The 27,877-nt window shown below is 42.5% G+C and overlaps 1 protein-coding gene across 2 annotated transcripts; it reads right to left on the reverse strand.

Moving 5' to 3' along the window:
* Positions 1-671: 671 nt before the first annotated feature.
* On the reverse strand, positions 672-27,877 carry UGP2 (UDP-glucose pyrophosphorylase 2). 2 transcript variants are annotated; one of them, XM_068404046.1, is made up of 10 exons: positions 27,805-27,877; positions 21,386-21,513; positions 20,277-20,384; positions 7,813-7,998; positions 5,947-6,080; positions 4,978-5,275; positions 3,708-3,905; positions 3,279-3,521; positions 2,690-2,794; positions 672-1,691 (listed from the first exon to the last, which is right to left on the reverse strand). In XM_068404046.1, exons 2-10 carry the CDS (start codon positions 21,497-21,499, stop codon positions 1,584-1,586), a joined length of 1,494 nt encoding a protein of 497 aa, XP_068260147.1. In that variant the 5' UTR covers positions 21,500-21,513; positions 27,805-27,877; the 3' UTR covers positions 672-1,583. The 2 variants fall into 2 exon arrangements, with proteins under 2 accessions (XP_068260147.1, XP_068260140.1); XM_068404039.1 differs by lacking the exon at positions 27,805-27,877 and adding an exon at positions 27,156-27,457.

Genomic DNA, 27,877 nt, shown 5'->3' on the forward strand with positions numbered 1-27,877 from the left:
AACAGAGTTGTGAAAGAACCAGCGTTAGCAGTGACAACGTAACCATGGGCTTCGGGTGGAATTTGAAGGTGGGAGAAAGGCTGGTGTGGGGATGGTTTCCTGCAGCTCCCCAACCCTGGGCTAGGCAGAGCCCCTGACAGGGGGGTAAGGAGAGGGACTGTTTCAGGACTTTGCCAATTGCTCCACACTTCTAAAGACACAAAGCTGTGTGTCTGAAGTCAGAGCAGGACACAGAAAACAGGACAGGAAGAATTTTAAAGCTTTTAGGCTGCTTATACAAAGTTGCACGGCTAAGACAGTGCAACTGCAACTTAATTTATTGAAGAATTTTTAATACTACCTTTTAAGACTGGAGGCTGCTAGTACTAAGTAAAAGTGCCTGTGTATTTCACCTCACACCTCTTTACCTAACCCTAGTCTGAGTGCCTAACCCTGTGACGATGATGTACAATGGAATGGTCTACAGCGTGTGTGTGCCTACGGTTGCTTCAGACAGGCATGCTTATCTGGTACCACAACAGATGTCATTAATTGTCAGTCAAAATAAAGCTATAAAATCACAGTTGTTTTTTTTAAAGACCAACTTCTTTAATGATACATACCAGTGTTATACTAAGCTTATAAAATAAAGTTGTCTGCATGTAAATACAAGAGAAACATTAAGAAATCAATAGTGATTAAGACAGGGATTTTATTTCCTGTACAAATTTAGAAATGACTCAAGAGAAGATAAATTAACATACATGGCTGTGACAACATGAACACAGGTGTAGTCAACATGATCCATTTATTGAAAAAAAAAAAAAAAAAGAGGGCAGATCAAGGATTCAGATAGTAACAGGAGATCCAGTCTTAAATGGGATGTGAAAAAGCAAACACCACACGTGGATACCAAGGCATTACCTCAGGTATTCGATTCTTTGGGCGAGTTTGGAACACCAACGCTTCCCACTCTCACAAGACAGAAATGGAGGTATTGACAGCCCGACCCCCGTGTCTCAACATACAGTTGAGACAGGACATCCCAGTTGTCATTTGGGGGGGGGGGGGTCAAAGCGGGCTCGAGGTTGCAATGTGTGTGAGCACATGAAATAATACAGGGTTTTAACAGCCCATTTAGCAGTAGTGAAACTTTTGGTTTTCAACTTATACTTCATTAAAAAGGCCCATGAGTAGCTAACTAACTGTGTTGTCCCACATGTATTGCTTCACAGCTTTTACTTCTGCAGTTACAAGCAATTCAAAACTCCTAAGTGTTAGAGGCAAGCCTCTCACCTTCTTATCGAAGAAGATCTGTCCATCTTACCTCAAGACAAACAGTATTGCACTTCAAGGTTATAGTAACTGAGTTACAGAATCTCTTTAAGGACTGAAGCATTACTTACGCACATCCATTGCGCTATGTGTCTGCTTAAAAAAGATAAGCAAGAGAAATTAATTTTAAATTAATACTGCAGGGTACTGTGAAGATTACAAAGCATAGGCCCTCTCTGTACTTGTATAGCTAATGCTTAAAAGGTTCTTCCCTCGCGAGGCTGGTTTAGTACAGCAGCCTACGGGACCGACCGTGCCCTTTCACCCACTCAGTGGTCCAGGATGCGAAGATTGCCAGATACAATTTTGTTTTCTAGTAGAGCTCCAGCTGGGATGTCAATTCTGTCACCGTGATTTGCAATGATGATAACTGTTCCCTGGATTTACAGAAAAGAAAGCGAGTGATTAGAAACTTTATATTTCCTGTTGGCTTGGAATGAGCAAGAGTAGTGTGTGCTGGAGGACCAGTTAGGTGTCAGCTGTAACACAGCCAGGTCCTGGATGCATTTAGACTGAATTGGTTTGGGGTTTTGGTTGTTTTTTTATTTTTTGGCCCCACAACAAAGGTTTTAAACAAGCAATATTGGAAACACTGTAATTACCAGCATACTATATAGATACTATCAGCTTACAAGCAGAGCTGATGCCTTCTTTGAAGACAGGTGCTTGCTGTTAAGCACTCTTATCACCTCTGTTTGCTTTTAGGTGGAAAAACATTACCCACATCAGTGTGTCACGGCACAGCTCCCCATTACAGCTATCAGGTGAATACACAGAAGGAGCTGGGAACAGCTACACATGTGTGAGTGTGCAGGCTGTAACAGCCTAAGCCAGGTCAGGTGCTGGTTGTTGCAGCCCCCACCTTGCACCGATCTGTGTCAGCAGCTAAACAGGCCTGGACTGTTACAGGAGCACGACAGTGTTCTGCCAGGATTGGCCAGGTCCTAAGGAAGAATTTGAGGGAGAAACTGATTTGCTCAGCTCCAACATTTACTAATAAATCAAGAATCCCAAAAATGATGAGAAACAGCCTGTGGCTGTTGTGCCAGCCTGGGAGGCGAGGTGGTACATGCCTTGTAAAGGACAAAGATGTAAGTGTTGTTTTGAACAGGTCGTTTGAGTTGTGAGGTCTGGGGTATTTTCAAGATTGATAGACAAACCTCAGCTCTCGCTGGGGCTGCACAGAGAAGCAGCTATAGCGGTAACACCTTGCACTCATTCATATGGGTCGCTGTTCAGCCTTGCAATCCTTGGGCCAGTTACTTAATTCCTAGGAGTGCTTCTGTGCGTAAAGGCACTGATTTAAGCAGGATCAATTACTGAGGAACAGAGATCAGTCATGTTGATTGCAGGAGCATCCCAATTACACACTCACCTTTAATGAAACATTCTTCCCAAATGTCACATCACCGGAAACCGTGAGATGATCCAGCTCCAGCATATCTGGAATACTTTCAAACCTCCGCAGGTAATCTTGAACCTTTTGGAGAGAGGAAAGAACAGAGACAGTTTTAAATCCATGTGTGGATTAAGACAAGTGTGGGAGCTTCTTGAAAACTCCTTCCAGGGATCTTTCTGGAATCAACATCTGACAAACATAAGAGTTGCTACTTGGAAAGCAACATAGTATTGTCATTTCCATCAGTGATAACTATGAGAAACAGTAAGGGCAGCATCCTACTGAAGTTGGGCGAGCTCTAGAGAGCACACACACACACCCCCCAATTCACCTTCTGTCTCCTCAGCTGACAGAGTAAAGGAGCACCCAACAGCAGTATGACACCATACACAGGTTAAGTAGTTTGTATCCTAACAGCCTAATAGTTCTTCACAAAGAGCAAAAGGGAATGCCCAGATGGGCAGAGGCAGATAAAGTAAACCTCCCTTTTAACTTACTTATCTATTGCTAGGGACTGTATTGTCATTCAAAGAGATAAAAACAAAGTATAATTATAGGAGTTTACCTTTGTGAAAGAACTTCCCAGTTTGACAAGAGGCACTGTTGGAAATTCACGCTTCTCACTCATCGTTAGAGATCCAGCGTTAAGGCTATACAAATTAGACATCACAAGCAAGAGATCTGACGTGGTCTTAACAGGCAGAAAGCGACTACGAGGTACGTTTATCCCTAGAGAGTTCTCAAAACTCTTAATAGCAGCACCAACTGCAGTCTCCAACTGGATAACATTCAAGCCTCCATCCAGAGTCTGGAAGAGAAAACACATAAACACAACCGACAGGTAATGGCACTCGGAACTAGAGACGAGTGGAAGTCAGAGCTCTGTATTTACCAACAGACTGGCTCCTTTTTGAAGGCAGCAGTCTGTCTAGTTACTTAGAAACGAACAGTTTCTTTTGAGCCCGTTTCCTCTAAACTCTTCCTAGCTGATTACCTTTGGGTTAACAATGATCTCCATGTCAATAGCGTTTTTCTCTTGCAGCCTTTTAATCGCAGACAGAGCAATCCACAAATTGTTGGTATTGAATATTTTGAATTTTGACACGGACTTGAATTCATCCACGTGTGCTTTGGGGACCTGAGCTATCTCCACCAGCCTCAGCTTGTTTTCATATTGCGTAAGCGTGCCACCCTGCAAGGGTCAAAGAAGAAGTTTTAAGTCCTCTTCATGAGATGCCAGAGAAACCCTCCCCTCAAACAGGCGCACTGTTTTGTGGGCATTTAAAGTTGAACCTCAGTGAAAACACGTTGCTTGCATTCAGCTACCAGGTTACTAATTATAGAGTATGTTTAAAGTACAGTCAGAACTGTCAAACGATCACGTTTCAGCACTCCAAGACAGTTAACTCTTTTTGTGGAGAATCTTTTACAAGTGCTGCTGTTGTCAAAAAATCACCTTCAGCAGCACTTTGCTAGATTACAGAGAAAAATCTAAATTGAATCTAATAGTTCCGTATTTGTGGCACTTACTGGAGAAACAAGTGGTACTTCGGTAACCTGAACTGTGTTCTTACAGTGCATTTCTGTGGTTTTACAGGATAGTCAGAGCTTTCTTAGTATCTATCTAATGCACACAAGGAAAATCACGTTTCCTCCCCCTCCTCATATTTAAAAAGAATAAAGGCAAAGTACAGTTACGTGACAAATTACTGCATGATGGAAATGTTTGATAGTGCCATAAACATCTGACAAGTTGTCAAACCTGGACTTTATACAAAGTCCAGCAGTTAGGGCAGGAGCAGACTGGCAGCCGTGCCCAGCTGAGTTGTGCGAGGCACACCTCGACAGCTGGGTAAGCAGCTCGGGCAGTTTCAGTCAGCAGAGCTACAACTGCTGTATCCCACCCCTCAGTGCTCTGCTTTTACCATCCCTGAACTTCACCCCTGTGTGACAGTCTGGAGAAGGTTGTGACCTGCACCCTGCAGCAATCACTTGTGTTTTCAGGGATCAGTTAAATCCAAGCTGTCCTTGTCCGTTGTTGCCCAGAACCTAGATCCAATTTGTTCCATGAATTAGATCTTCATAAACTTGCTGATTTTGTGCATCTCAAATTAGATCACAGCTGATGTGTTAAACGGTGCCTGAAATAGCTATAAGATGATTTAATGTATGTCTGAATTCAGGCATACAGAAGAGACAAGAGGCTGAGATTTTCACCAACACGCCAGGCATTCGGACAGCCTTGCACAACTATTTCCCTTTACCTTCACGTCCGCCCTGGTTTTGTTTGTGACTTCCATGACAAATTCACAGCGTTTTCCATTGGGTGGGTTCATAAGATGATTAAGAATGTAAAGGTCCACAGTGGCACCCAAGTTATCTATATTGGATACAAAAATATATTCCTTCCCCTCTCCGATCAGGTTATCCAGCAGACCAGAGTTGTAGAAACTGGCGTAGATATCTCCGTGGCCTGGGGGATACCAGCACTCCGTATTCTCTCCTGAGTGAGACACGTCCTTGGCTATTGGCAGCAGAGTTTCCTTGTTAATTCTAGGATACCTGGGAAGATAACGGATTATGTTAAGTTCTCACCGATGTCAGACTCGTGTAAAGAAAAACAAAACACAACAGTAAAGGTGCAACCACGTGGGCTTTTTCATACAGCTTTTGAAGCTCTGCTTTCTAGGTTAGTGTAGGCACTCTGAATGGGAAGACCCATCCAAATACTGAGCTATCACTGAGAAGCTGCAGAATGCAGTCTCTCATTCAAGAATTTAAAGCCACAGTTCTCTGACTGTGCTGTAAAACAGCTTTCCTCTGACACACAGGTTCAGAGCATGCCAAGCACACCCCTGACATCATCGGCCACTTTAGATGAGAGTTTGGTTTTGATAAGGAAGCCATGTTCTGTCTTCCTCCAGAGCCCAGGTACCCTAAAAGCAAATTCAGGAATCAAGCAGCCAGCATCCAGTACACCATTATTCTTACATTTGGGACCCTCCCACACCTCTCCCCTTAATTTTAATACATTGCCTTTGACTCTGCTTAACACCCTGACATTTCAGTCTTTCAAAGAGGCCCAAAGTAGAGACTGAACATGGGTACAGAAGACACCATTGCTACCTCAGCATCTCAAATACCATCTCAAACTAAAACCCTACACCATTTAGAATACAGAGAAATGCAAGCTAGTTTTTCCTTTCACCCCAAGGGGAGAAGTTTTTTGATACCTGCTTTGATTAAAAGTATATATCTTCACCCGGCTGTGACTGTATTTCTGCAAGATTTTCTTTGTGTCGTCATCAGTGTTGAAGGAATTCATGAGAACAAGAGGAACGTCAGTGTTGTAGGATTTGTTTAAATGCTGAGATGGGAAAGAAATGGTAAATTCAGCATGTATTATTAGCTTTAACTCTGACACCTAAGATTTTGGGAGAAATAGATTATTAAATAAAACAGACTGGAAATAATAAATGCATGAGATAAAAGACAGATGCTTATGCCAACAGAATGGATACTAAATCACGTAAAGGAAAACAAATCCTTCTAAGTAGTAAAGATAAGGCCCACATTAATAAATATATAATTAATATATTATATATATTAATTAATATATAATCTTTGTTTTTAAATCCACACTGAGATTCGAAATTTGAAAAGCATGACACCATAAAATGATTATTTTAAATTTAGGCTATCATTGACTACAAAAGGCATGTTTTTCCCCAAATTACTACAGTCTGTCAGGGTAAGGTTTCAAAACCTTTTCTGCACAGTAAGCACTTTTAAGCCTTTTTGGCAGGCTACGAGACGGACAATGGTATCAAGAGTACATAAGGAAATGTCACAACGTTAATTATTTGGGCATCTGTAAAGTGGAGCTGAAATACACAAGGGCATTTCCATGTGGACAGCACAGCAAAGGCAAGAATCAGAAAACACAACAGTGTTCCATCAAAAATAGAGTGTGCAGAAAAAAAAAGATACTTCAATGAGTTCAAAGCTTTGTGTATCAGATCGCCCTCGTCTGCTGGGGAGCGTTTGGGATCATTAACCTCTGGTGGCGTCGGAGACTTCCGCAATCACCCTTTTGAGAAAGCGCTCGCAGCACCAAAGGATTAGGACCACATTAGCTGGATATAAACTTGAGTCTGCTATAGAACTAACATACATGGGAAAGTCACTCCACACAAACACCACACTGAGGCAAAAATCACTGGAGCTCCAGAAACTCTGGAACAGGCATACCTAATTTCCTACTCTAATGACCATCTTAACTATCTGCTGTAAGAGGAATATTCTGAGGAATATTCTGCATTAAAAACACAAGCTGAAATGTCCTCTCTCAACACCAACAGCTGTTACTTTCTTTTACTCTTCTTTCTTCAGAGGAAAATGCCAGCAATCACTTCCAGCATGAGTTTTAATTCGACAAGGAGCTCAGAGCTGCTGTGAAGAGCTTTGTTCTAACGCACATTTAAAAAGTTTTTAAAAAGCTAAACTTAAGACTTGCACCTGGAAGAGTCGGAAACAAGCCCAGGAGTCAGCCACACCAGGCCAGCTCTACAATGGGATTGCTTGTGTTTCTGGACACAGCCACCACTGTCCGGGTGGGTGTGCACAGGCTGAATTACACTCGTGCTAACATGCGTGGAGTGGACAGAGTTCAATCGCCAGTTGCTCCATCCCTTTTATCCACGCCTGTGCACATCACTAACGCCCACTCTTTCCAAAGCAATTCTCCACGACTAGCACTGTGACCAGGCCTCGTTTCCCTCTCCTCCACCTTTTGGCAAGCCTCTGCTGTGACATCTCTTAAAGGGTTATACAGGAGAAGCTCAGTGTCTCTCACTTCCTCTGACGTAGAAAGAAAAGGAATGCTTTATTCCAAAGTACAACTCTGAATCCCAGCATACTCAGTGGCCATAGCATATAACGCCAAACAAGATCTGGATCCCAACTTCCCCTCAGATTAGTCAGGGAAAGCGTTTCTGTATTGGCAAGAATTCCAGCTCTAGGTGGATTTCAGATTAGGTCCCAGTGCCCAGATCCCTTGAAGAGTCCACAACAACTCTTCAAAGCCCGCCAAAGGTTACCTCAATCTGCTGAACTGTCAGATCCAAGAAGGTGTTCTCGTTCCGCACCCCGATAAGACTTTTTGGGCCTTTACAACCCATGCTTGTGCCCAAGCCGCCATTTAGCTTCACGACCACCAGCTTGTTCAAGACAGAAGCAATGTTATCGGGCAGTCCTCTGGCCTTTATCTTCTCATAGGGCTGGATCTGTCAAAAAAACCCCAAACAACCAAACGCAGTGGTCACATATTTGGAAGGAAATTGCTTTCTCCAAAAACCCTGCAAAACTTAAAATTTAGCAAAAAATACCCACATTTGTTTGTATGATTTATGACACTAAAGAATACCTGCAAAATGAGTCTACCATAACCTGATTTGTTACAATACAAACAACTCAATTTGTTACTACAATCACCTCTTCTCTTGAGAAGTTCTCTAGACTTTGTGACACCAGTCACAATCAGCTTTGTCCAGATGAAAAAACGTCTCTGTCTGCTCTTCCAGGTAGAGGAAACTTACTCAATAGTAAGGAAGAAGTCAGGCCAGTTATGCTACTTATCATCTTCCTCTTGCCTTGCAGGAGGAGAGGGGGTCTCCTTGTGAGCCATCTAACTCAATTCTCCAGTAAGATGCCCCCCTTAGCCAGACCACAATTTAAGAACACAGGCCCTACACGCAGGACATAAAACTTTTCTTCCCCGAGCAGCTTAAACTTGCAGATTTTTTTGATACTTTGCACTGAGGTTGTCAGAGGCAACGTTCTTGGCAAACGGTTGGTTCTTTGACTCAGTCTAAACCAATTTTTATTCCAACTACTGGTCCAATGTAATAATTCATCTCTCCCGGTAGTGTGCTACAAATTGGAAGAGAGTTCCCAGTTCTTATCCTGCTAGGATGTGTTCATCTGGCTCACATTACACCCTGCAGAAAGTCTTCTACCTTGCTGACAGATATATCCTATGGGCTACATTTGGGGCTACTGATGGAGAGCAAAATCAGGCTTGTAGTGACAGTACGCCTTGCATTAGGCATTGCTTGTGTCCTCATCCAAAGCACCTAAATCAAAGAAACAAAGGTAACAATGCAACGATAAGTATCATGCCAAAACTGTTAGAGCAAAACCAATACAATTATCCTTTAGCCTGCCCTTCTAGAGATTTTCTTTTGAAGAAAAGCCTTGGTGTTTCAGTGCTGTGTGTATTCTAGCAGCAAGAAAATGATTTTAGTTCTGATAAGGGGTGTGTAAGATCCACAGCTGATTTCCAAAAACAAATACATACAGAGTAGTTTTCAGAACAGTGTTTGCTTTGGGCAAGTCGGGCTGGAGCTCAAATGGAAATTCACATTGCACTGGAACAAGAGTCATATTTCTTACTCGGATGTGTGGGGGTAGAGAGGAGAGTTTGCACAGTTCCAGCATTCCAGTACGCCACAGGCAGCAGATTAGAGCAGATCCCTCACATTAGGGAAATTCTGCCTTACACAGGATCTGGAAAGCTCATGGTATGTATTTAAAGATAAGATCACTCCACAAGTTACAGCATAATGACTAACTAAACTCTTATTACTCAAACAGTGGAAACTGGCCCAGGAAGAACATCTCGATGCAACTGCTTAAACTCATACCCTTTAGAAAAATTTCCCAATGCGTAAGATACGTACCCCAAAAAAGCATGCAATTAACTTAACTTGAAAGTCCTACTTTCTCACTACAACATTTTTAACTAATATGAAAACTTTAAATATACAAATAGCACCAGATTCCTTGTTGAAACACTCTAGCTGTTGAACATTAAAAATATATGTCAATGTTGTGACTTGATTTTTGGCTCAGTGGGCAATGTTACTGGGGAACAAGACAAATTTTGATAGTTTTGTGATACGTACCCATCAAAACAAAGATACGCAACTAAAATGATGAGGCTTGACAAGTAAGCCTAGTAATTACTTTTTTTTAATGCAATTTTTTAAAGCTACATTCTGCAAAAATGCCAGGAACTTTGCTGCTTGTTTCTAGCAGGTACCCCAGTACAGGCACCCCCAGACTATACTGTTCCCAGGAGAAGAGGTAACACCCAGACTTGCTTGTGACTCTATACTAAGATCTAACCAGCACGTCAAAGATAAGAGCATGTAGATGGAAACATTTCTAACAAAGTTCTTGCATTCCTACCTACCAAGTAAGTTCAGACTTAACTGTACTTCATGTTTCAAAACCAGTAGAGGTTCCCTATGCCAAAAAACCCTCAGCGAGCATATGCAGGTAAGGGGCTTTAGGAGTAATGCACAGACTATCCTAAGTGTAAAGTTAGCGTCGCATTCAAGATAAATACAATTTAGCTTGTAAGAGTACGAATTAGAAGGAAAATCTTACGTATTTAAGCTACCACTTCCCAGCTAAGTCACAGTCACAGACATGGTAGTTAAGCAGTTTTTATTTCACTCTTTTCAGCAGGCTAGAAGGTAAACGTGGAGTTATTATCGCTCAGGCAGCGAGCAGTAACACAATCACTGCTGCAGTCATCTGCTAATAATAAGTTCTCCTTAGAGAAAGAAATGAATTGATTAAACAAAAGCCAGTGATGTTGGCATGCTATTTCCCATTTAATCTGCAGAGAATGCTAGCCATAGAAACAACAAGCCATTTTAGTCATTGACAAGCACACAGTTTTGTCACTAAAATCTGTGTGGATCAATAAAGGACCAGGGAGTGGAAATTTGCCAGCCAAAGCTTTAACTTGAACGCTAACCTTCGGACAACCAGAACTTTGATCCCTAGAAATTTACCTGCGTCGCCACAATTTCAGTCACATATCTAAGAGAGACAGTTTTCAAACAAGGTTTCGGGGGGTCCCAGCATTTTGACAGCCAGTGTCTCAGTTTCGACTTTGTATCATAAGATTATGAAATCAAGCACAACACTTATGACAATAATGCATAAGTGCATTGCTCAAGTGACCCACGTAAAAAGTATACTAAATCAAAATGATTGCTCTGGATTCCTGCATAATTTATGCTAATTCCTATTATAGACCAAATATGTTACTGAAAGGTATCTTAGCTGGACCACTTTGCTAGCAAAGCAATATGGTAAAGTCTTCCCAGCCCAGCTTTCTCATGTGAGGGTGTGACAGCATTCATTTCAGGCAAAAAGGTTCTCTATCTAGCAGTATCACGAAATTAAACAACTGTTCTAATCACAAACATGTCTTCACAATTAGTCACACAGTGCCTAGAGATAACAGGATTGTGCCATATATATTCCTTCAAGAAGCACAGACAGGGTACAAAATGTTGTGATCAGAAGGGAAATATTCATCCATTTTTGCCTTGCTTATTTCTCTGTGGCTTCCCTCAGATTTGCTGGTTACGATCTCTGACCAACTGCAGCCTTTTCCCACTCTCCCTTTTCTACCCCAAACCCTGGCGCAGCTTCCTGCCTCCGGGTTATACATTCATAGAATACCAGGTTGGAAGGGATCTCAAAGATCATCTGGTCCAAGCTTTCTTGGCAAAAGCATGGTCTAGACAAGATGGCCCAGCACCATTTCCGCTCAATTGCATCATTCAAAGATGACAGAAGGTTGAAATAAGTAAGGAAAGAGACAGACGAGGTTGATAAGAGGGAAGAAGGTGGAAGATAAGGTGACAGCTAGAAATTAATGGAGTCCCAGGGCAGAGGGGCAAAAGACCCTAAACCAGACCTGAAATAACAGGGAATAAAACACCAAGCAAACTGCCAGTTTTCCAGTACAAAACTCTACCACCGGGCTCAGGCGTGAGACTTTGCAGAAGATAACAGTTAATGCCCAGTAACACAAATGTCAAACCAGTACATCTTATCAAAACATTCTTCTTCACATTTTAAATTTAACAGCAGCATTTCAGAAACATCTCCACAGTCCTGCTTCGGCAAAGGCTTAAAAGATGCGTAACCCAAGATAAGTAAAATTGGGAGCAGCCAAACGTGGCTCCAGAGCAGTTCAGTTATGACAGAGCCCGGGGATAAAAGCCCCATCACGGTGCAGCCCAGTTCCCTGGAAGGCAACAGCCTGGCAGCAGCTCCCAGGAGGGCTGTGATGGGATCCAGCCCTATACCCAGGTCTGCCCCATGCCAAGCCTGCCCTGCAGTGCTGCACTCTGGGGAGCAGGCACCAGTTCCTAACCATCAGCTCCTCCAGCAGCATCTGCCCTTAGGTCTCTCTGAGGTAAGGCTTTTAAGAGATTTTTTTTTTTGGGGGGTTGTGTCTATAAAGGTGGGAGCTCAGCATCCTGGGAGATCTACAAAATGAGTTTGGGTGTTTAGGCAGCTATCTGTTGTTGTGCCTCTTTGTAATGCGGAAGATTCATTCATAAAAGTCTAAACAACTCACAATATTTTTAAAAAGTTTAGCTGTACTCAGACTTTTGGTAAATAAACAGCAACATCTACATTCATATTAAGTTGTAATGTTACACGGGGAAGATGTAAAACATCTTGAAACAAACCAGTAGCTGTTGATTTGCTTGGTTTTGAAGTTGCATGTTCTCTGCATCAAAGATGCACAACACATCAGCCTTGATGTTTCCTGCTCCTTAAAGGGGTGAAGAGGAAACAAAATCAGGACCAACCTAGTAATGGTTACCCTATTTCCACAGGGCTTGTACTCTTCCTTCCACCCCACCAGAAGCAGTGGCAGGTGGACAACTGGAAAAGTCAAATCAACAATAGCAGCTTAATACTCAAGACTAGCTGTAAGGTGAGAAACTGGACCTCTCCACCTGTGAGGTCTGAAGGAAATATCCCTCCTGTTTCTTCTCCATTTAGTGATGGCAGGCACCTACGTTTCTCCAGGCATTCTCAAATATTGTTCTTCCTCCTCTGCAAGTGGAGCTTGCTCTCCAGGGCCCTGAGCTGTGTTCACATCATCCAAAGGTTACTAAGCTACTAATGCTTGTCACTTGCATCTGTCCTGGTTTCCAACATAATTCTACCACATGCATAAACAACTGTTGAAAGAATAGCAGGGTGAGAAAGTTACTAAGCTGGGGCAGCCATAGCAAACTAGATAAACATCGTGTCGAAGCCACTTCCTAAATACTCACATCTACCTATACCAAAAAGGACCATTTCAGATTGCCCACACAAGCACTTTATGTTACAGAGGAACACTACAGCCCTTCACCAGGAAACTTATGACCGGCAATAGAGTTATTCAGCTAAATTAAGACAGAGAAAGCTTTCATTCTGCAGTGTTGTTTTATTTATAACTTAGCTGAGAAGCTCATTTCTTCCAGGAAGTGCAATGCAGAGAACTAGGAGACTAATATTTAGGGGGAAAAAAAAAAAGAAAACAGAACATATACACACAGGGCTTACCATATATGCATGTGCTGTGTGTACACACACAAGCATGCTCTTTGAACTGGAGCAGGCTCTTTTGAAAATATTAGAAGGTGACAGTAAATAAGGACTACATAAGTCAGCCGCTTCGGGTATGAGGAAGTGGGAAAACAGATTATACATACAGTATCTTTCCTTAGTTGGACAAAAGGCCAGATTATGAAGTCTACTCAAAAGGAAGCTTGTATAGCAATCTTCACGACAAACAAATAAAAACTTTATCACTCGTGTAACCGTGCCTCAAGGGATTGCCAATCAGCTACAGCTGACCTGAAAATATCACTAAACGCTGGAGGTTTATGGAGCTTGTTGCCAATAAACCCAAGTTCCTGCATAGCGTGCCCTCCATAAAACAGAAGCAACTGACCTAAGCAAAACGCTGCACAACGACAGCAGCAACAGCAGCTCTAGCAATTAGTTATCAGCAAGGGGTTCTGCAACCAAAAAGAGGCACACGCTAGACTGGTCTTGCATCAGCGATGCCTTAGCATCCCCAGATGTTTGTGTTCATGCAACAGAGCACATCAGCATGACTGAAATAACACAAACCAAAGCCAGGGCAGCAGCACTGCCTGCATCTATCAGGAAGTCATCTATTAAAACAGCATCCACCACACTTTCTGTGTGAAGGCTTTAGCACTCCCTTAACAGGACTGTGTGGCAAATAAAACGACTTCATCTGTTCCCACAGATCATTGCCTCACGCAATCCTGAACAGGATGGTAGCTGCATGGGCACTATACTGCCACACACGCTCACAGACTGCCATGAACATTTTCTGAGGCTATTAGGAATGAAGCAGGTGCGAGGGAGAGAATCTGAAGGTCACCGTGGCCAGTAACGCCTGGATGAAAACCACAGCTTCAAGCTGAGCTGTAGCAACAGGTTTGCATGTCAGATCTGGTCATTTACTCATTGCAGATCCAGAGAATAGAACAAGTCAAAGGAACCTTTAACAGAATGAGACTTTCTTCATTTGAGATTTATTACTAAGTGGAAGCTGGGGGAGGATGGAGAAAGGAAGGATACAAAGAATTGCACTATTCCGGTTCCAACTGGAAATGGCACCATTTTCACCAGTCATGCCAAGCTCTCACAAAGAGAATTTAGGACCTTAAGCACTACCTTACAACAGCTATGGCCGTGCTAGACAAGAATAACAGAGGCACATTCTATAACCTCGAGGTAAAATGATTTTCATGCAGGAGAACAAAGCCCTTTGCATCTCATGCATCCCTTTCTTTCCTTTTACCCTTCCTTTCCATTAAAAAGAAGACTACTTACAAGAAAATCCTTTAACAATCCTCTAGATACTATGCAAGGATCTTTGATATAAGCAGGTTTGCAGAATGTTAGTATGCAAAAAATCAAACAGAACTGGAGCTTTTTGATCTACTGCAATCCCTCTCTTATTCCAAATGCATATCTGTTCAGGAATACCATCTGTTCATAGTTAGTTTATTCTATCCACAGTTCATTTATTGTGCTGTATTTTCAAAAGGAAACATGCAGAATAAATGAGAGGGGCAGGACATGGATATAGCATTTCAGCGCTGCAGGATGCATCTGAACAAACTATAGAAGGTAAAAGATCCTGAAGGTTACCAGCATGGATTTGTCACAGAAAGGCAGGGACAGCTGATACAGCACAAGAGGTCATGAGTGTAGGAACTGACGGCAGATATCCAATTCCAAGTGCACACTGAGAAGAATTAACACATATGCACACGTTCTCTCAGTTCTTAAGAGACTGTTGCCTGAACTACTAAGCACTTTTTTTTACTCTGTAATTACACTGATCCTTATGATCCCCGTACCCACAGACCCTTACTTCCCAAAGGTCAATATGGAAATTAGTTACTCAAGGGTCAGGGCAGCCTAGAACTTTTCAGGAACAGAAGTGTGCAACAAGCAGAATCTTGCTGTGTTTTGTCAAGAACAGAGGTCGTGTTCAGGCTAGGCAGACACCCTGAAAAACAACCATTCTTCTCATTAACAAAGAGATGATAAACACTGATTTTAATGCACTGAAGGTACATCAGAAAGCTTAATGAACGATTCACCTCCAGCAGGATCTACAGAGATTTACACTTGGTGCTGGGCAGTTTGGGAGAGAATGTGACTAGATCCTCACTCCCTGCCATCACTTCCCATCCACTCTAAGGTCAATACCACTCTGTATTAGACTGGAAATGGATTTAAAACACTTAGGTTTGAGCTTTAGCTGGGTGGTATGCAAGTCACATCCACAATGTTCAGACGCTGTCTGAACTGCCAAAAAAATTATTTCAACTTTCAAGTCTCAGTACGTTCTTCTTGCATCTCTCACAATATAGGTCTCCAAAGAGAAGAAAGTCTGCCGCTCAGTTCAGGGCCAGACTGCCTTGAAATCTTTTGCTAAAGTGCCAACTACCCTTTTATGCCTTCACTACCATGCCTGAAACTAGCTTATGCAGAAAGCTCAGAGTAAAATCCTGATGAAATTAACGGTTCCATCCAGGCCCTCCATCAAGAATTTAGTTCATTGCATGTTGCATCAGCTGCAACACAAAATTTATAACTCAGCCTCGCTAAACATTTCAGTTTCTTTTGGCATAGGCATCGGAAATGACAACTTGGCAATGAAGCCCTGGATCTTGACGGGTCTTTAATTCAGAGAATAATAAATGTCAAGAACTCAAATTCAAGCAGGATCCTTGCAGTATCAGGACTGCTGGATGCCAGTGCTGTCATCTTAGCAGTTCCAGTCATGTGTAGGCACTAATACACAGAACTACCTCATCACCTATGAGCGTACACACAAGCATAAGAAGTACTCCACAGTAATAAAATCAATTCTTGCTCTAAGGGTTTGGAACAGTGGACTTGACAAGTAAGCACTGATGGGGAAATACTTCAGGAACAAAAACGGGCAGGAATGACATGGCTTACAGATGCATGACTACAGAGTTACTCATTTGAGACACGTCTCAGAACTGTGGCTTGGGATTGTTCTAAGATGACATATCCAGCTTCTTTTGGTTTTGCAGACAAAGTCACAGAAGTGATTTCTCAGAACAGTTTGCATGAGGCAATGTTGGGAGTTTGACTAACAGATTTCAGAAGCATACTCCTACTGCAAGAAGGTTTGGAAGAGTTTGTCAGAGACAGACAAAATGAGTATCAGAGCTGTCATCATGAGTAGACTGGAAAGGAATACACCCATGTTAGTCAATATGTACTTACAGAACAAGGAAATATTTACTCAGCACCAAGGGACAGTTACAGAAATAGCACCAAGTGAACCCTTAGCAACCTTTTTCCAGGCCTGAATCTTAGGAAGACATTTTGCTTCTGAGTAAGAGCATGACATTCTTTTCTTTCATGATATAGTTCATTGAGACGATAACTTGAACTGCAGACAAGAATCCGACCGCTGGGGAAACAAAACCTCTTAGAACCAAGCTCCTTTCACACTCACATTGCTTTGGATGCTCTCTCTACATCCTAGATGAGGTTTTGCATGCTATTCTGAGGTTAACTTGATCACTGCAGTTTCCTCAGAGGCCTCCCAGCAGGACTTTGCTATTGCTTCCAACTCAAACAAACAGATCACCGCAATCTGCATCAACTGGATTACATTACCCTTGCCATGCCCACATTCTTTACCTCATCTCCTTGTTAACCAGCACTCTAAGAACTTTCTTCTCTGAAGACTTTAACAGTAATGGGTCCTAACTATGCCAGCTATCATTGTAAGCCTTTGGACACATGGAAGCAAAAGCATCTGTAAGGAAAAAACAAGTCAGAAGTTCATCAATATAGTGTGAAATGGGTTCAATCTTCTGTTATCGTTGTCTGGAGCTTACAATTTGCTTGCCCATTGGTATTAGTTGTTACACTGAAAACATGGAGGTCAGGGATGAAATGTCCCATTGCAGAGAAAAATGGAGGAATATTACAAGACAATAATTTCTGTTTCTATTTATTGACAGGAGCTTTTACTTGTCAGCAGATGCTTCAGGATAGAGCAGAAAACTACATTCAAAGAACAAGTACAACGGATAACACATCAGATGACCCAAAGAAGTCTGATCAGAAGTTCTGCTCCTGCATAGCGCAGTCCCATGGCATTGGGCAAAAGCCTGAAACACCCTTCCCACCTAACCTGAAATTCAGAAGTACCTTATGTAAAATAGAAAATAAAAAGACAAAGCCTATAAGTGCAATAAACTATTCATGAACATTTTTAAGCTGTTAAGAAAAAAAACCCCACAGCCAACTTTGTCACATTTTTTGGGTGCTTTTATTTTTTTTAGATATATATAAATATATAGACAAACACACCTGTGTGTATGTATGTATATACACACATAAAAACCTAAATAGATACTTTGAGCTCTACATATCAGCTGAAGATCACACATGCCAGAATCCTCACTGCTTTGGACTGATCAGGCAGCAAATCAACTCTCCAAAACAATCACACGCAAATAAATTCACACTGGGGAGAGTAGGTCGTTGCTTTCTAGGCCATGACACTTGGGAGTGCAAGACTCTCAAAAGCAGCCGAGCACCCCACCACCTCATAAAACAAGGTTGTCTGAACAGGCAATTATACATCACTTGCAAGACTACCAACCAACTTTCCAAACGAGTCTTGTGTGCACCATCCTCTGTGCTGTTCTAACAAGACCAGCAGGAGAGTACACTGTGAGGTTTTATAGCTAGGAAAAGAAAAAGCTCAAATAGAGCTGAACAAAAGCACTCAGAGGAAAACTGCATATAGTCACAGATGGATGTCCCAAAGAACTCAGTACTGCAGTTTTTATTCTGAAGCCCTTCTAAAATTATCACTCTTTACCCGTTCTAAAACCTCCTAGTATTCCTACCTGTAGTAGTTACACTGATAATTCTGGAATTCTGGTCCTGAATAAATTAATTTTTGTCTAATAATTCCATAACTCATACCCCCCAGGAAAGTATAATTTGGGAGAAGTTACACTACAGGTCACCTGAAAAACATTTCATGTCAGACACCTTTCACTTTCCATGGTATGTCCCCTACATGACATAAAAAAAAAGGTGATGGAGGCGGGATAAATACAAGCAGGGTCTGAGGTTGGCAGGAAAATGGAACTCTCATGGTCCGCAAAAAAAAAGAAAGAAAAAAAAAATACTCAAGAACATTAAGTTTGCTCTCAGTTTTTAAGAGCGCTCAACCCACCTCCTGCCAGATCAGGAGGTCTCTATGAACTTATCCACGGAATCCTAAAAGAAGAGAGATTTATTATGAAGTGAAGAAGGTATAGAAGGATGTTTGTTTGCAGGTATTTTTCCCTAGTTTTCTTCCGTGACATTTATCAAGTATGATTATTTGATTTGGAGTTTGTGCTAGGAAGCAAAATTTCCTCCAAGATCATGCATGCATCTCACCTAAGCCAAACTGACCTGATTTTGCAGGAATCTTACTGGTTTGGGTTTGTTTTTTTCCTTTTTGGTCAAAAGTTACTACATAGCTAAGGGACACAGATGAAAGTGAGCTAGTGCAGGCCGTAAGGAAGAAGAGAGAGACTCTTTCTAATCTTGCCCTCCTTCCAGCCCTCTGTGACCTTAAGTTAGACCTTTGGCTAACTTTTTTTTTTTTTTTTTTTTTTTAAACAGCTTGCCTTGCCTGGGAATCTCCCATCAGCCTATTTCAGTGTCTTATCATAACTCTCCTGTTTGACAGTTGCTCACAATGTCCTACCCAGTAATTTTCAGTACTTTACAGAACTTGGAAGTTTTTCTGCTGAAGGTGAGCAAAACTTTAAAAATAGACAATAGCTCTCCCTCTCCACAAAGCAGCCCATTCACTTGCATCAAATTGCTGTCATTTAATCCCAGGCCTTATCTTGAGACAGAGAACAGTTTATTCCTTTCATTGTTGCAACTACCCTTTTACATATTTAAAAGACATATCACTCCCCAGAGTCTCACCCCCTCTAGACTAAAAGCAACCCCCTTTTCTTCAGCCTTCCTTGTAAGTCATGTAATCTCAAACTCAAATTTCTCACCTTGGCTGCTTTATTGAAGATGAATTTTTCTCCCCAAAGCAACACTTCAGTGATATCATACAGAAGAGAGAGACATCACATGTTTTTGAAGTTAAAAGAAAACACTCAACCTCGGAAAAACCCTAGACTTGCTCTAAAACAGCGTCATTCTTCAACACTTTAGAGAGCAGTACTGCATCTCTTCTGGAAGTAACTGGCCTTTCAGTTGCAAACAGAGCCTCGATTGAATCACCACAGAGAGGCTAAGAGAAACCACAAATGTGTGAGGACACAGAAGTCCTGCAATATGCCAAGATTGCTACACCGGGAAAAGCAAGAATTCGTAGCACAACTATACTGTTAGTTACGGAAGAGTCAAAAGACAGCCTAGGGCCACAGATGAATCAATAAAATGAGGCTAGGTTTAATAGGAAGTGTTTATTTCAGTACTAAACAATGCTGAAAAAAATATTTAGTGCTTTTTCAGCAGCAGATCAAGTGGCAGGTTATAAGTTGTAACAACATAGATGACATTAGAAAATTACGCTCAAAAAACCCCCACAGTCAATTACTTGTTTCAGATTCCTTGCTTTTATTGAGCTGCTGTAGATTACAGAAGTTGCTAAATGAGCTATATAACGCAGCCCACTTGCCATATGTCCCTTTCAAATTATTTAGCAGAATGGATTGCTGGAAAGAGCCTCATCTGAGATATGCAACCTTCTTTCAGGGGCAGGAAAGGAGAACAAGGGTCCTACCTACTTCTCTAACACAAGTTACCATTTACTCCAGAGAAGGTACCAAATGGTAAGATAGCATCTGTCCCATTTTGTTCTCCTGCTCAAAGAACAGCTAACAAAATGACAGCGAAGAACTTGATACATATGTTAAGCAGGACCTGATGTTCAGGAACACATACAACATATGTTAATAAATAATTACTTTTCAGTTAGAACCCAAAGTGTTGTCCTACGTGATTTTACAGAACCACAGCAGCCGCATCCATTCTATGGGCGACTACATTATTTGCTACAGGCAGCAGTTATCAGTTTTATGTTCCTACAGACTGTCACTTCATCACAACTTACAGAATCTTCTGGAGGTCTCTGAATCTTCCCCCAGTCCACAGATGGTCCCTTTTCTTGTAGGAATCTATGAAATAGCTTCTTAAATCCTTCCAGGTCCTTTTTAGCATGCTACAAAGAAGAAATGCATTATTTAATGCTGGTATTTAATGCATACCTATTCAATCACAAAAGCATTTCTACAAACTTCATGTACAATTGTCCTGGTTTTGCAGGGATAAAATTTACAGAATCAATTTTCTGTTCCATTTTGTTTCAGTCTGTGGCCAGCCATGGTATGGTGATCAAGGCCATTAGCAGTTAAATCCAGGGCAGCTGAGCCAGGCTGGCCCACAGGTGTGTTCTATATCATTATATAAAAGGGAAAGCTTGCTGCGGAGGGGGGGCTCTTTTTGTTCTCCTCTCTTCCCTTTTTCTCCTTCTCAACGATTGCTATCCCTGGAGCAACCTACCAGCACTCTGTGGCTAAGTATAATTTCGTGTGTTTTGTATTACTATTGATATTGGTTTCTTTACTTTTATTAAATCTGTTTAAATGTAACCCACAAGTCTCCCTCCTTTTCCCAATTCCCTTCCTCAGTCAGGGAAGCGACACTGGGTGAGAGAACAACTGTTTAGTGTTTAGCCCTGGGTGTGGGCTAAAAAAAGACAACAATCTATTCGCAAGAGTAATTTTATCAGCACTGAAGTAGAGACACGCTAAAATTTAAATAAAATTCTAAAAGGTACCAAAAGCTCATTTCCACTAAAACTCAAGGTACAAAACCAACTTGGATACCTAAAAGACAAGTCTTTAGTCAAAACCATACCCATTAGAATTTGGCCCAATTTTTAGGACAACAGCTTTACCCTCCCTTTCTATAATCCATTAAAGATTACACAGAAACTTTAATAACCAAAGATGATTAAACACTTAATAACTCTGCCACCCAGTTTATACGGAACTGAAAGTCTCCTGCTGACAGTGTATCCAGGCTACTCTTCCACACAAGATCAGAGCACGTCCTAAAGGATCGCGGTATTCTGTGATTTGTCTCCCTGTATAATATTTGCCTCAGTTTCCTGCATCTAATTTCTCATGCTTTGAGTTGCGTCCACATTGTGCTCCTTACCTCTAGCTCATTTGAAGATGCAGTCGCAAGTATCTTATCAAGTTCTACTTTCATTGAATACTCCAGCTCTTGTCGAATGACTTCCTGAAACTGTGAAGTGCCAGCTTGAGACATTGCTTTGCTGAAATCTTAAATAAAAACAAAAGCCCGGGTTAAAAGGAAAAGAAGAAAACTAGCTTAATTAGACTATAAATAGCCTTCAATTTTCTTTGAAAAATTAATAAACTCTCATAATCTCGTCTCATTTTATTACTGTGCTAATGCTCCAGGAATAGGAGGCGGGGGGGGGGGGGGTGTGTGAAGCATCTGAAACATTTTTGTTTAGTAACTTGGAGAACAGACCTTCTCCCAAAACTCAAGAGTCCCAAAAGACCAATGATCCATCTCAAGAGATGTCCTAAAACCCACAGCAGTACACTTGTTTGCTAGAGAGCCAAAGAACTCTCAGCCTACCGCATCAACATACTTCAGCAAGTAAAAGTGTGAAAAAGCTTTTCACTAAAAAAAATTCTTTATGTAGAACATTGTGATCGAGGGTATTCTTCTGTTCACACAAGCAAATAAAAACATATGCTTTAATTATTTTTACAGTGCGCTTTCACATGATCTTCAGTTTGCTCCAGTAAATATTCCCTTACTTTATCATACGAGTATTTTCACACTACAGCACGCACTTCAGTTACTAAGCAACCTAGAAAATTAGTCCGTCTATCACTTCAGCATTTGTTTTTCTTTTGAAAGTGATAAGCTCCATAAATGTGAAAAAAGTAAATACACAAATGTTCTATACAGTGAAGTCCACATCGCAGAAAGAAACGGGAGATAACACGACTTTAATTTCCAACAGAAAGCATCTGAAGCAAGTGCGTTCTCAAAAGACATTCTGAGTATGTTCTCTAAAGACCTCAGTTAATTTAATTTCTGCCAAATCCCTTGAGTAATCACTTCTCTGTAACACAGTGTGATGTGTTGCCAAATATAGCTGGATTTTAGAAACACCCTGAATACTAGTGCAAAAAGGGACATGAGGAAACTTTGCAAGCGAACAGAGTGATACTGCCAGAAAACATCGTTAGAAGAGGAACCTGCGTTTAAAGTTTACTTATTTAGAACATGCATTAAAAGGCTATTCTATCGAGAATGTCTAAGAAAGCCAGAGGCAGTTCATTTTAATACAATTTTGATTTGATTTTATTTTTTTTAAGCAAAGTATTCCACAGCCTCAGACTCAGTGACAGTATCTAATCCTTGCTTTGAAGCCCACAGAAGCCATTTTCCTGACTGCACTGTTTTGCAGGTAGGGGAGGAAAAAAAAAAAAAAGGGACAGACAAGTGCTGCAGTGCACACACTGTGTGTGGTGCAACACAGGGGAAACGCCAGCTCAAGATGAACAGTACAAGGCACAATAGGTTCTTTTTTTAATCAAATGATTCATTTAATAGTAAAAATAATAGTTGAAAGCCTGTTAAGCGTATCTTTCCAGGTCAAATATGTAAAAAAACTGACACCTCTTCATTACAAAGCACCTCCTCCTGCAGAAAAACAAGGAGGTCTATACCAGCTTAATACTTTCCTATCGAACTGCTACATGTACTGTTTTTTCATTCACACATTTTGGGTTGGTGCTTACTGAAACACTGTTTAAAACTTCCAGAGAAACAACTGCTAGGAGATACTTGCCCACATTTGTAATCCTCCCTGCAACATGTTGTAATAAATGATTTCTGTTACAGCAACAACAACAGTGGCCATTTCTCACAGTTCATCAGCCTGTAAAACATGTGAACCTCCCAATATGACGCAATGCATCTCGGAAGAAACTCTGCAAATATCAAGTGTTCAACAGAGACCGTCATTTGTGCTGTTAAACACATTGAGGCTAAGTAAGGCAAAGCCAGCTAGCAACTTTCCCGGGCTGCCATGTAAGTAGGAAAATCTTGTTCTCTCATATTAGCCAAAAGACTTGTATCTACCAGCCAGTAGCATTTAGAGATTAAGTAACATCATAAACAAATCAAAAGAAAAAGGCATCATAAAAGTAAATGCATGATAATGTCCTAGTTTGTTTTTTTCTTTAATAATACTATAAATTCTCCACAACTTAATAAGCAAATGCTAAATGCACTTCATCACCAATGTCCTCGCAGAGAAGCAAAGCAAACCTGTTGCTTTTTCCAAACACCAAGCATCAGGCACGCAGACCAGCCAGCTAGATGGGACATCTCTTACCGAAACCCAGACTGCCAACGCTACCGGTGCTATTGGCTGCACCCTTCATTGGCAACAGAGAACATTTAGCCTTTATGTTGACCATTTAACAACTACTGCAAGCACTCGGTCTCATCCAGATTCAACATGCCAGGGCACGGCTGCCTGGGGAGAGCATTATTAGTGCTATTAGTACTATTATTATTAGTTTCAGAAAAGAGAGAGGAAGGACACGGCTGGAGTCCATAAAAACATGTGTCTGCCTGGTGCAGGAAAAGTATCTATTCTGCATCTGTAAGAATTTGAATACTGTAGCTAAGCAGCCAAGAGAAACAGCAACACAAAGCTTTTCTGCTTTTAACGTGCCATCGCACAGCAGAGGTTTTTAAGCATTTATCTTAAGAGATGTCCACCAGGATTTGGACTGGATGGGGATCTACAGCACTCTCTAAAGGCTCCCCAAAGCAGGACCAAAACAGCAGCGTCGGTGCATCCGCTCCAAACGAACGAACTCAACACTAGTTGTTCCTGTGTCGCTGCCCCTCAGAGTTTTTGGGAAGAAGCTGGTTATTTATGCACCTCAGCCTACTGCTAGCAGAAAGACAACTGCAGTCCTTTAACATGAGCTACTGTTACATTTAACAGCCAAGGTGAAGGCTGATTTCCCTTTTCACCCTCTAGCAGCAACAAGGAAGTAGAAAGGCCAGTGCAACTGCATATCTGAAAGCAATTATTTCCTACAAGCAAGTCAAATTTCCTAAGGCTATAATGAAAAGTAGTTACTGTGCCTCTAAAAATCAGATGGGAGGCAGGGGTGTTGGATAATTGCAGGAAGAGATTTCCAAGGGTACATGTAGCCATAAAATCCCAAACTATTTTTAAAAAGAAGTGCCTCTTCCAAGCTATTTTGCAACCAATGCCTCAGATTTCAGCCTAAGCCCCTTTTTACGGGACCAGCAATCTTGAACACTCATCTAAAGGAAGAAAAGGGTGGGATAAGGTAGTAGAAGACTCTCGGGGGACCGGCCCACGCAGGAAATTAGCACAGAACAGAAGAGCATGACTAAATAGTTGACGCTTCAGAAAACACCGGGCTTTGCAAAAATGACCACCCAGGATACCTTATTGTAACATCTTCAGTAGAAAGCGCTTCCTCTCAAGTCGTAGAGAAAGGACAGCTCTTTAAGAGTTTGCAGTGGCGTCTGACGTGGAGTTTCACCCAAACCCTCCTGCCCCCACAGCTATTTCTAGCGTGCTTTTGTGCCCTCTTCTCACTGCTAACCTGGCCCCTGCCCTCACAGCATGAACTACAGCATACAGCAGATTATTTGCAGGTTTATGATATATAACTTTATAACTGACATATGAAAAAACAAAGTATGATCAATCAGATCAAGCTAATAAAAAGGAGATCTTTGTACATTATCAGAAAGAAAATAAGGGACAGGAAAACTTAACAAGAACAGAACAGCACAATAACCCCTTACTTAGGGGTCTGCACGTATTTCCTTTCTGCTGTCCCTCCTCTTATTCTACATTAAAAGCAGAGAATGCATAAAGATTGATTAGTTTTGTTCATTAATTCACACAGAAGAGAACTTCACTGCCTTGGTACTTAGTATACAAGGACCCAGCACAGAAGGGAGTCATGGGACAAATGAAGCAAGAACTCCCCTCTCTCATTAAAAAACTGGAAATCTTTTGGGCTGAGGGTTATGAATTGTAATCATTTTTGCAATGCAAGTAAGTATACAGGAAGACTTACAGCAGAAAATTATTTAGGTTTCCTTGGAGCCAGACTACTTGCATAAAAATCAAGAAGCATGGCCAGTAAGTTAAAACACGCAGCTGAACTTCAAATGCTCTACCCTTGAACCCTGTGCTGAGGGTACAGAGTGAATGCCTTAACTTCCACTAACTCCGCTGAAAGCTCAAGGCAATTTTTGTCCCTGACAAGGATAAAAATCTCTTTAAATACTCGCACTATAATGCGCAATGCTAATAAATATTATTTCGTTTGATTTTTCGAACTGAACATACCCACTCAGCCTTCACAAACATTTTTCTTTTCCTACAAATTTGTGGCAAATTTGTGAACGTATGCTGGACTGAAGCATACAGGAAGCGAAACCTATAGGCTCGCTCTCTCCTTAACGGATGAGCACGTTAGCCTGAGCTAACTCAGAAGTTTGCAACCTAGGAAGCCGCTCTTGCCAGCTGCGCGCACCAAGAGTTCAGGTGTTACAGCCAGACGCAGCTGGATTTCTCAGTCTAGCAGCCAATCCTCAGGCTAAAAATATCACTTGACATTGGCAACATGTTTTAGTACTATTGGCCCGATAAAAGAGTACTTAAATGGCGCATGCTTTTTTCAAAAGCTTTTAGGATTGTCAATTCTGTGGTAATATTTTAAAAACTGGTTATGATCTTTACACTGGTTTCTCCAGCTTTCAGTTTCATAAATAATATCACTTTGCCTGCAAGATGGCTACCTTCAGCAGTAGGCTGAGAAAATCCAATACCATTTAAAAATAACAATTCAGAACTTATTTTCGTAATTTGTTTCACAGCAAGAGGGGGCTTATCTTGGTAACTTTCAGAGCGGCCGGTTGAGCAACGTGGCTGTAACGCTTCCCCCCCTTCAGGTCTCTGCATTTTGCCCAGGTGCCACAGGACATTCACAGACAGTTGATGCATTTACACAGCAAGTGTTGCACAGTCCTAGACATCCACTGGGTGAGCAACAGTGATTTCCCAAAGCCTGCGAAGGCTCTCGGTTGCCTGCAACGTCCAAGTTCATATAGCAAAAAACCTACTCATGTTCTTTCGACAGGCAGCGTTACATTTGTTGAGAGGCTTGCATGGATTTATGTTAAGGAAACCTACAGGCACGGATTTCATTACAAAAAGCACACACGCACTATTAGGAATATCAGAGAGACAGGGAAAAAAACTGCCACAGCAATGCACCAAAGTCATTTTTCTTCCCGAAATGACCTCTTGTTGCCTGGTTCCCTGTTTCGCAATAAAGGAATCTGAAACTCAGACCACGTACACACACGCTCACACATGTGGAGAGCAAAGGAGAGTGCCGGAGCCTATGGGGATCAGAAAATGCCAAAATACACTCAAGCCTCTGAAAAAAAGTAAGACGTTTGACCTCAGCACTCCTCCTCCTCCAAGTTTAACAGACCGCTTAGCGGAGAGGGGACATTTGTGCTGGCAAGACCCCCCTGTTACAGTCCAGATCCTGCCCGTGCATCAGCCGTGGACAGGAGCCCTGCCTGTACCACACGGGAGAGCCACGCGTCCCCGAGGGAAGCGAACCGAGCAGAGCAGAACCGGCGGAGGCCCCGCTGCCAAATAACGAATAACACTTTTGAGGAAGCCCTTGAACATCGCAATTCGGCTGCCGATCGGGCTGTTACACCTACCGCTGCCTGCGCTCTACCAGGCTGCTGGAAAGGAGAGAACGGCAAAAAAAAAAACCACAAACCCAGAGATCCATACATATACAGCTGAAAAGTCAAGAAAAAAAAATTACAAAGCACGTCAGCTTACCTGTCACAAAAGACGACATTTTCGCTCTTTACTAAAATAAATACTTTTCTCTTATAAATACAGACTGAGTTGTTTTGGGGTTTTTTGTACCCCAAGGCTGGGAAGGGAAAGGCCGGGAGAGCAGGCTGCCTCCCCGCGCCCTGCGGAGGGAGGGCTGGCCGTCGGCGGGCGAGCAAGCTGCGCGGCGGCGGCGGGGAAGCGAGAGAGACGGCGGCCCCGGCCCCGCTGGGAGCAGCCCGCCCGCCGCGCTGGCCCCCTCAGCCGAGCAGTCCCTCCCGGGCCGGCGGGCGGGAGGCAAACCCCGAGGAATTTAAATTTCATCAATGAAAGAGGCGGACCCGCCGCGCCCCGGCTTTCGCCACCCCCAAACCCTCCCCTCCTCTCCCCTCCCCGCCGGGCTGGGCCGCCCGCCTCCCCGGGGCTCCCCACACGGCTCCTCCCCGCTCCCGCGGACGGGACGGGACAGGCCGGGCCGCGCCAGGCCGGCACGGCCGCCCCCCGCTCCGCGTGCCCCCCGCGGCCGTCAGGCCTGAGGGCGGCCCCGCCTCTCCTTCAGGCGGCGGGAGGGCCGCGAGGGGCCTCCCCGCAGCCGCTGCTCCGGGGAGGAGATGGGGGGGCTGGGGGGGGGCAGCTGTCCCGCCGTACCCACCTCGTCGCTGACCGGCACCGCTGGGGGGGGCGGGAAGGGGCGGGGCGGCGGAGCGGAGACCCGCGTGCCGCGC

Source organism: Nyctibius grandis, chromosome 1 (genome assembly GCF_013368605.1).
Source record: "Nyctibius grandis isolate bNycGra1 chromosome 1, bNycGra1.pri, whole genome shotgun sequence".
NCBI classification, from domain to species: Eukaryota; Metazoa; Chordata; class Aves; order Nyctibiiformes; family Nyctibiidae; genus Nyctibius; species Nyctibius grandis.

What these genes read in the sequence shown, in the direction of transcription:
- UGP2 (XM_068404039.1), bottom strand. An exon ending in AGAGACCTCCAGAAGATTCT is followed by an intron (nt 7,999 to 20,276) that starts GTAAGTTGTGAT and finishes TTTTTTTGACAG; the next exon opens with ATCCAGCCCTATGAGAAGAT. An exon ending in TGGGAAGTTCTTTCACAAAG is followed by an intron (nt 2,795 to 3,278) that starts GTAAACTCCTAT and finishes TCTCTCCAAAAG; the next exon opens with GTTCAAGATTACCTGCGGAG.